At 30.2% G+C, this 9,006-nt stretch overlaps 4 protein-coding genes across 5 annotated transcripts; 2 read left to right on the forward strand and 2 right to left on the reverse strand.

Moving 5' to 3' along the window:
* Nucleotides 1-5: 5 nt before the first annotated feature.
* LOC108870810 (S-protein homolog 25-like) lies at nucleotides 6-1,604 on the reverse strand. The gene has a single exon (XM_033284450.1). It carries the CDS (start codon nucleotides 901-903, stop codon nucleotides 472-474), a length of 432 nt encoding a protein of 143 aa, XP_033140341.1. The 5' UTR covers nucleotides 904-1,604; the 3' UTR covers nucleotides 6-471.
* Nucleotides 1,605-1,854: 250 nt separating this feature from the next.
* Nucleotides 1,855-3,637, forward strand: LOC103855014 (probable inactive poly [ADP-ribose] polymerase SRO5). Its single transcript, XM_009131975.3, has 4 exons — nucleotides 1,855-2,480; nucleotides 2,700-2,944; nucleotides 3,030-3,148; nucleotides 3,240-3,637. The coding sequence occupies exons 1-4, from the start codon at nucleotides 2,041-2,043 to the stop codon at nucleotides 3,345-3,347; spliced, it is 912 nt and encodes a 303-aa protein (XP_009130223.1). The 5' UTR covers nucleotides 1,855-2,040; the 3' UTR covers nucleotides 3,348-3,637.
* On the reverse strand, nucleotides 3,450-7,006 carry LOC103855015 (delta-1-pyrroline-5-carboxylate dehydrogenase 12A1, mitochondrial-like; the record flags this gene model as incomplete). The annotated part of the gene is made up of 5 exons (XM_033285335.1): nucleotides 3,450-4,720; nucleotides 4,829-4,886; nucleotides 6,538-6,626; nucleotides 6,709-6,812; nucleotides 6,904-7,006. Coding segments are annotated over 5 exons (498 nt in total), but the record flags the coding sequence as incomplete, so codon positions are not given.
* Nucleotides 7,007-7,333: 327 nt separating this feature from the next.
* LOC103855016 (ubiquitin-conjugating enzyme E2 3) lies at nucleotides 7,334-8,805 on the forward strand. Of its 2 annotated transcripts, none has more exons than XM_009131976.3 (6): nucleotides 7,334-7,496; nucleotides 7,742-7,890; nucleotides 7,988-8,013; nucleotides 8,099-8,188; nucleotides 8,418-8,506; nucleotides 8,592-8,805. In XM_009131976.3, exons 2-6 carry the CDS (start codon nucleotides 7,766-7,768, stop codon nucleotides 8,712-8,714), a joined length of 453 nt encoding a protein of 150 aa, XP_009130224.1. In that variant the 5' UTR covers nucleotides 7,334-7,496; nucleotides 7,742-7,765; the 3' UTR covers nucleotides 8,715-8,805. The 2 variants fall into 2 exon arrangements, with proteins under 2 accessions (XP_009130224.1, XP_009130225.1); XM_009131977.3 differs by having other exon boundaries at nucleotides 7,338-7,496; nucleotides 7,747-7,890.
* The last annotated feature ends 201 nt before the right edge of the window (nucleotides 8,806-9,006 follow it).

The raw sequence follows: 9,006 nt of genomic DNA on the forward strand, positions 1-9,006 counted from the left end.
TTGTCTTACGCTCACTTAGTTTTTCTTAATCAATCTTGTAATTTAAAAAAAAAACTTTTGTATTTCCACGTTTTTATAAAGTTTCTATCTCTTCGAATATTTTTGCTGTAAAAGCTTTCTTTTCATCATAACTTAAAAACTTTTAAAAAAAATTAGGTTATAAAAACCTAATTAATGTAACTGAGTAATAAGAAAACAAATAGAACATGACATTCTATCTTTGAGATCGTTGAAATTGTATATTTCAGTTGCTTTACACTAATGTTCACTTAATTTTTAAATCAATCTTGCAATAACTTCTTTTATAAGATATTACATAATAATAATGTGGAAGAATACACATGAACAATAGTATTATAGAGTCATATAATATATAACACCAAATTTTAACCAACAAATTTGAAATTTTACCATAACCAAATTTTGAAGTTTATAAAAGTGGAAACAGTGTACGCGCGGATGAAGCACGAGTTATCCTTTATTCCAAGACAATGCAAAACCGGATGGTAGACTTAATTTTCTTGTAAAATATATCCCATCAATTTTTGCAGTCCATACACGTAGCTGACCACATCGAGGGATAAGTCTTGGTCCTGCTTTGTATACTTGAACGTCATAAGAATACTCCATCTTAGGTCCTTGCCTTAAAATACAGTCCCACTTTGTTAAATTCGGTATCTCATCGTGGAATCTAATGATATATGGAACATCATTGAAGTTTAAGGTTTTTACACCTATATCGTCGTCCCCGGAACGACAATGAAATTGGAGAACTTTACCCGGACCGAGTTGATTATGAATTTCTACTTGATTCTTTTTGCAGGCTTCATTTAGCCCAAAATATGTAGAGGTCACTAATATAAAAAGTACAAAGTAGTTCATTTGTTTGGTATCTAAAACCATGATTTGAGTATCGTTTAGTAATTATAATTCTTTTGTGTGGAAGACCTTTTTATTTGGAGTACCAAATAAAATTCTTTTTGTAAAATGGATTTAGCTAAATTTAAACACAAATATAAACCAAACAAACTTCTTGTCACAAATAGTTTGTCTGAAAATATGATAGGCAAATATGATCAAACCAAATGAAGAAAGCTTAAATTTATAACTCACCATAGAATGATAGAATCCAACTAAAGTAAAAGCTAAGATATAGTCTTGAAAGTGTAGTGTTTCAAAAGTAAATTTACGTATTGATATACACAAAACAATTGCAACATAAATAAATTTACAACAATGTAAAAAAAAGAAGGTAAATTGACAAAACTAGACATCCATCTGAAAATTTCTAGTAATTTCTTTTATCCTCTCCATCTCCTATCCCACCATTTCAGCTATTTGATCTCTGCATTTGTGTGTTTTGAGATTGAGATTATATTCAAGTCGCATAATAGTAAATAGTGATGATGACAAGTGAACTGACATCACTTACTTTTGTTGTTGGTCTATTAAATTGGGCAAATTAGAAATCACTGTGGCCCAATAGTTATTGACTTGTGGGAGGACTCTTAAAACCCAACACATTGACCTAAAGAAAACTTTTTATTATTACTTTAGGAGAAAGAAACAAGGGATGGACAAAACGTTGTGCCAATGGTATACATTCTGAGGTGTACTATCGTCACGTTAGCTTTTCTCCTAATCTTATCTAGCCCACGTTATCAAAAGGAGAGGGTATTTTCGTCTTACTAAACTCCAACACGGAATAGACCCATCAAAGAATTGGTAAAAGGAAATAGAAAGAAAAAAAACTATTAGCGGCCGCAAACTCCATAATCAATCTGACATATATATATTTTTTAAAACAATGTTTTAAATGTTGTTTACGTCTTCTACACGGAGAAAAGGACAACAAAAACTTTATATATATTAAATAAAAATGCAAAAACCGCAGATTACAGTTAAACTAAAGGCGGTTCAAGTTTCCTCTTCTGTAAATCTTTCCTTATATATACACACACTTGGAGCTCAAGTTCTTGTTCTTTCTTATAACTCAAAACACACAAAGAAACGATTCAACGCTAAAGACTATTTTTACCAATGGATTACTCAGAGCAAGAAGAAAGATCAACGATATCTGAATCTGGAAGCTCTAACTCGTACGATCAGCAACGACCGTCTTTCGCCGACGAGCACGGGCTCATGGAGCTGCTTGAAGGCGATAGAGCTTACGATCTTATCTACCGTAACTGTAAATCTGCACTCGGAGACCAATGCGAGCTTCTCTCGATTCTGAGAAACGGGTTTGCCGCCGTTGGATCTCGCGCTAAGCTCAAAGCTTTCCAGGTTTTTCAAGAGGCGGTGGAGATGAAACACGCCGGTGAAGAAGGCGGCGGCAAAGCTAGAGTTAAGTACGGTTGGTGCGCCGTCAAGAAAACAGAGTTGAAGTCGGTTCTTGAATATGGTTTTAGCCAGCCAAGAAACGATGGATGTTATGGCCGTGGATTGTATCTCTCCCCGGATAATGCTCTTCTTGAATGGTAATTTAAATATTATATGTCCAAAACTTATTTTATTTTAGAAGTGACTTAAATCTCCGTGCACTAGACAGTTAAAATTTTAATTTTGCTTTAAAGATAACTAAAATTTTAATTTTGTTTTACAGTTCTTTAATTTCTCCAATTTTGCTTTAATTGAGTTTTGTTTTATAGTTCTTGATTCAGTGGTCTCACTCACTGTTTGTGTTTCTTGATTTTTAGTTTGAAGGACTCAGCTGCTGAATCAGAAGATGGGATGAGATTCTTGCTGCTTTGTAGAGTTATACTTGGAAAGTCAGAGGTTGTTCCAAGAGGCTCAACTCAGTCATGTCCTAGCTCGCCAGAGTTTGAATCAGGTGTAGATGATTTAGCTTCTCCGAGCAAATATATTGTGTGGAGTACACACATGAACACACATGTCTTGCCTGAGTTTCTTGTCTGCATCAAAGCTCCATTCAACTTCAACAGTAAGTAAAAAATAAACAAAGCCTTTATTTCTTTTTTCCTCTGTTCTGTATTTTAGTTTCTGACATGATTTTAACTTTTTTTCAGGAAGTGTAAAGAGATTGAGATCTCCATGGATGGCGTTTCCTGTACTGATCAAAGCATTATCCAAGTTCCTACCTCCTACTCAAATACTCATCATTCAAAAACACTATAAAGATCAGCAAGTAAGTGTTTTCTTTATTCAACCATTTTTGCTTCTTTTTCAAGCAATTTTCACACATTTTTACTAATTGGTTTCTTTGTGTATGACAACAGAGCAGGAGAATCTCAAGGAGTGAACTAATACAGCGAGTCAGACACATAACCGGTGACAAGTTGCTTGTTCATATCATCAAAGCTTTTGGACATAAAGTACAACACTAAAACTTAAGCGCACATGGTTTGTATCTGCTGGGCTAGGATTAAGGCCGGTCCACAGATTAGTCTATAAGGCTAAGCCATGTGTAAAGGTTGAGGAATCTGTTGTTTCTTTCAAGATAGTGACGAATTTTTCTTATAATAGATTACGATTTATTGAAAAATAATAAGATAGAATCTAGTGGCAGCTCAAAAATGTTTCGAGTACGCCGGGACAATTTCGTTGGAGCGATCTAATAGATATTTCGATTTCTGTAACGATTTAGTTCTTTTTATATAGCATCGTTTACACTAAATTGTTTATGAGGCCCGTTCATATGTATTATGAGCCACTTTTTAGAACACTAATACCAAAAGTACAGAAGAGAACTATAGTCCTAATTTACAAAATATCCAATTAAAAAATATTTTTGTCAAGAGGAATATTTATTACTATTCTATAAAAATATACAATCATGCACTTAGAGCATTTTTAATGTATGTCTTTATACTTTTTTCTAAAATAGAAATCAATATTACAGAAATGGATTTGCTCCAATGTCTCTATAATAAAGTTTTTTTATTCTAGAGAAAAATATAAAAGAATAATATTTTTTGCTTGTATATTTAAATTTAAAAATAACGCATCTCTATATATTTCACTATAAATAAAGAAAATTATAAAAACATACATTAAAACAAATCTATTTCTATAATAAATATTTTATATTTTAGAAAAAAAAATCTCTTATATACTAATTGAGAAACATTACAACATTATTTTGTAACCACGTGTCACTATGAGAATGAAATTCAGAATTCTTAAAGATATAGGTTGGTCCATCTTAACTTATATTATACTAACTATTAAATTGAGAGATAGTGTACACAAGAATATTCTCGCACTTTCCTTAAATAAAAGCTACAGAAATACCTAATATGATTAACGTATATATGATAATTAATAATTATGAATAATAAATATTTGTTAATAATTTTTGTATCTTATCTATTTTTTGTTTTATTTTATATTATTAAAAGATATTAAACAACTTTATTAACTATATAATAAAAAAAAATTTATATGTTATATTTTAAATTTTTAAAACGATTATAAATTATTAAAAATGTTAAATGTCTCACTAAGCAATAATTAGGGGTTTTATAGGAGAATAGTAATTAGGCGGATGCTTGGACCGATTTTTTTTTTAAATAATCGTTCAAGAAAAATCGTTTTATTAGATTCTGTTTGAAGTCTAAACCGATTTTTTAGAACACTGCATTACCTGATCGCCACAAAAGTTATCTAAGAACTTTCGTGTGACAAAGACTTCTCCAGCAGCTTGCTGGTAACTCTTTGGAGCTACCCTTTGAATCAACCTCGTGAAGAAATCAGATACCTAATAGTGTATATAACACACACAATAACAAACAACCAGTAGCTCAGTACACAAATTATTCAGGAAATCTGAGTTTTGAATTTTTAAAAATAAATAAAACATATGTACCTTTGGTAAGGCGAGCATATGAGCTGCCTTGGTCGAAATATCACAATATAAAAGGTACCTTTAGAAAACATGACCATATGTGTTTAGCAGTGTTCTAAAATTTGGTATAGGTAGCACCTAGGCGTCCGCGTAGGTGGCAAATTGAACATAAAATCATATTTTTATAACAACTCTAAACTCCCGAACTCTATAATATTATTTGAGAAGTCACTTTCCTATGTGGCGTGCTCACGTTAATTCTCACGGTGGTTGATTACTATGATACCCTTAAAGAATGAAAACATACATTAATATGCTGTTATTTCCTTTTCAAAAATTTCCAAATAACAATATAAAATAAAAGGAAATTTTTATAAAGTTTAAATAACTAATTTAAAAACGAAAATATATTCATATATATTAAATAACATAAAATATATTTTTGAAGTAATAAAATACTTTTCTTGTATCTATATCTTCTTAGATGGAAAAAATATTTGTATATAATGTGATTTCATTAAAAAAAAAAATCACAAAGATGATCTTGATATTAGAAAAAAAAATTTTCCTTTAAAACATAATTTTACAAAATACAAATATATATTTTCAAAGTAATAGAATTTTTTTTATATTTATCTATTTTTATAGATGATTACATAAAATAATTAAGTAACATAAACTGATATATGTTTAATTGACAAAAAATAATTTATAATTAGTATTATTGAATTCTGATAAAAAAATAGTATTATTGAAATGTTTTTATTTTTATTTTTCATACATTTTGTTGACTATAATATCTTAAAATTACAGAAAAAAGAAATAAATTATATTTTACTTATATAATATAATTTCTCAAAAACAATCACATTTTTACTGCATAATTTAAGAGATGTTAAAAAAAAACTAAAAATAATTTTAAACAATAAACATATTTTATCAAATTACTACAACATAAATGACTCGAGTAATCCAACTTATATCTAAAATCATAGATGTAACTACTATAAGAATATATAATTTATTTATTTTATAAGAATATATATTTATATAATAATAATTTATTTATTTTATAAATTTAATTATAGGATGACTTAGAACATAATAACAAATGAAAAATAAAATATTAACTCACTATTACAATTCAGTTCTTTTGTAATATATATATATATATGCATGAGACTTTAGAATATTATCATTATATTAATTTATGTAATTTAGAATCAGACAGACATACACTTTAGTTTTTTTTTCACCCTAAACAAAATATATCATAAATTATAAATAATCTTGCTAAACTATATTTACATATATAAGACAACAACCAACCAAAATGTAAATAAGAACATTAATAAAAATAATATGTTTAATAAAAAATATTATAGCCGAATTCAAATAAAATAGATGGAATCCAATATATACAAATGATAACTAAATCGACTGTAAAAACAAAAAAAACGATTAGATATAAAATATCAAAAAGCATATGTATAATTAAAGCAATATAATATTATTAACATAAATTATACATACACAATATAAGTTAATTTAAAATTAAAATTAAATATCAATCAATTATTTAGTATATTTACTTTATAAATATTTATGCCCGTGCATGAGCACGGGAAAATCACCTAGTTAATCAATAATTTCACAGAAAACGCCTAGCTATTTCTTAAACATTGGTCTTTAGTATATTCAAGGAACGAAATAGATTAGATTCATAATACCTCTCTGGAGACTTGAAATACCTCTCTGGAGACTTGAAAGGGATATGGAGACCATGTTTGGGACACTGTGACAAGCTCTCAACAAATGGCTGCAAAATAGAACATAGTACAGACAAAGTTTAAATTGTGACTGGATACAACATTGCAGTAATAAGCTCAAGACTCGCGCACCTGAACTCCTGATTCATCCACTTCAGAGACTTTAATGAAAGGTTCTCCATTGAGAGGATCAAGAAGAGTGTTGTAGTTAGAAGATCCTATCCACTTTCCCTGCACTATTAGATATTAAAAAGAAAAGTATTATCTCAGAACATTCCACATCAGCACTTCAAAGCAAAAAGCTCTGTGAACTAAGTGAACACGTACCAAAGCTCTGTACTTCAGCAGGGTGAGCACCAGATATCACCTCGTCAAAGATCTGTACATTGTTAAGATCCAGAAGAGATGAAATGAGACGTTTTCTGAGGATTCAAGAGAGTGATGTGTTTTGTGAAATTACATAAAATGATATTTTAGATATTTACATATTATTTTCCCTTATTTCATGATTGTTTACTGTTCAACCCCAAAGTTTTAGTTTGTTAGTTATATAACCCTTATGACTCATCATGACTCATGAGAATGATTATTTGTCTTATTCAAAAGAAGAGGGGATCAGTATCCATTAATCTTAATTACTAAGTATTAATTGACCAATTTGTTTTTGGTCTTTACGCTAAACCATTAATTAATTAATAAAATAATAATATGGAAGAAAATAGTTTTTTTTAAAACAAATATCCTTTTTGTCTTTATCTCTTTTCTTATACGGTGAAGCAAAGGAAAGAAAAATATCTTCTTTGATTCTCTATTTGCTATTTACTCATATATATTTCTTTTTCATTATCTCTCTCTCCTGATTCACAATTGAAAACTCTAGCTTTTGCTTGATTGTTCTTCATAAAGCTTTTGAATTTCAGGTTAGTCTATCTTTTTATTTCGTTTGAATCCAAACCTTTAGTCTTTCTTGTTTCTCTGATTCATAATTTGCATCAAACTGTAGCCTTTACTGATTGTATAAACGTAGATCTTGATCTCTGCCTTGTGGGTTCACGAAAGTTGAAAACTTTATCAGAAAAAAAGTGTTTGTGGCGTTTTATGAGATTAAAAAAAAATCAGTTATTACTATTGTGAAGAGTTAAACTTGAAAGGTTCGGTCTTTCAGTGCAGTGTTGTTTGTTTTCAAGCAATGGCAACTCCAGCTAGGAAGAGACTCATGTGGGACTTCAAGAGACTGCAGAAAGATCCTCCCTTGGGGATCAGTGGAGCTCCTCAAGACAACAACATCATGCATTGGAACGCTCTCATCTTTGGGTATTTTCAAATCTTTAACCATTTCTATATCTTTTTGTTGGTCTTTGATATGATTCAAAATCTAAAACGATTATCTTTCTTTATTGTCTTTTTGCAGACCTGATGACAGTCCATGGGATGGAGGTATAACTCTGTCTTATTTCTTCCACATGTTTTATGAGTTATTTATAACTTATTAGCTAAAGCTCATGTTGTTAATCTGTTATAGGTACCTTCAAGTTGACTCTTCAGTTCACTGAGGATTACCCTAACAAACCACCAGTGGTTCGCTTTGTTTCTCGGATGTTTCATCCAAATAGTAAGTTCAATTACTCACTTGAACTACTAATAGCTTACTAGATTTTGACTCGTGCTTTAAATATCGTGTGGTGAAACTTTAATAAAAGACACATCAAATATTTTGTTAGAGATGTTCAAATGGATAAACCAGTCCTATTTAAACCCGTCTCATTTAAGATATTTTGTTAGAGATAGTATTTGATGACCAAAACATGAGTTATTGATTTGATGTTTGAACTTTGGTGCAGTTTATGCTGATGGAAGCATTTGTTTGGATATATTACAAAACCAATGGAGTCCCATATATGATGTCTCAGCGATCCTCACATCAATTCAGGTTTTTCGACAATATGAATCCTCCATTGCATTGTAGGCTTATGCATAAACTAACTAATATATTGTTTTTGGCTTTTTGCTTACAGTCTCTGCTTTGTGATCCAAATCCTAACTCGCCGGCAAACTCTGAAGCTGCAAGGTTGTTCAGTGAGAACAAACGAGAGTACAACAGGAAAGTTATGGAGATTGTGGAGCAGAGCTATGCTTAATAATAATATAATGTAACTATGTACTGCCTGTTGAGTTATTGGAGATTGAATATATTTATCTTATAAGTTTCAGAATTGAGTTTTTTACACATTTCAACTTGAACAAAAAACAGTAGATCCAAAGAACTTCTAGTTATGCCCTGTGAGATGGTTTCACTCTCCTCTTCCTCCTTGTGTTGCTTCCAATGACAATGACAAGGAACTTTAAAATGTGACGACCCATTAATGTTTCTCAAAGTTGGTCTTTGTTTGGGCTCGGTCCAATAGTCTGAAAACACTCATCATCTTACAA

This window comes from Brassica rapa, chromosome A02, assembly GCF_000309985.2.
Source record: "Brassica rapa cultivar Chiifu-401-42 chromosome A02, CAAS_Brap_v3.01, whole genome shotgun sequence".
Classification (NCBI taxonomy): Eukaryota; Viridiplantae; Streptophyta; class Magnoliopsida; order Brassicales; family Brassicaceae; genus Brassica; species Brassica rapa.

Bases quoted from the DNA above. Each gene is read 5' to 3' on its own strand.
- LOC108870810 (XM_033284450.1), bottom strand. From the start codon at position 903: ATGGTTTTAGATACCAAACAAATGAACTACTTTGTACTTTTTATATTA.
- LOC103855014 (XM_009131975.3), top strand. From the start codon at position 2,041: ATGGATTACTCAGAGCAAGAAGAAAGATCAACGATATCTGAATCTGGA. The intron at 2,481-2,699 runs GTAATTTAAATA...CTTGATTTTTAG, and splicing joins GATAATGCTCTTCTTGAATG to TTTGAAGGACTCAGCTGCTG. The intron at 3,149-3,239 runs GTAAGTGTTTTC...GTATGACAACAG, and splicing joins AACACTATAAAGATCAGCAA to AGCAGGAGAATCTCAAGGAG.
- LOC103855016 (XM_009131976.3), top strand. From the start codon at position 7,766: ATGGCAACTCCAGCTAGGAAGAGACTCATGTGGGACTTCAAGAGACTG. The intron at 8,189-8,417 runs GTAAGTTCAATT...ACTTTGGTGCAG, and splicing joins TCGGATGTTTCATCCAAATA to TTTATGCTGATGGAAGCATT. The intron at 8,507-8,591 runs GTTTTTCGACAA...TTTTGCTTACAG, and splicing joins CGATCCTCACATCAATTCAG to TCTCTGCTTTGTGATCCAAA.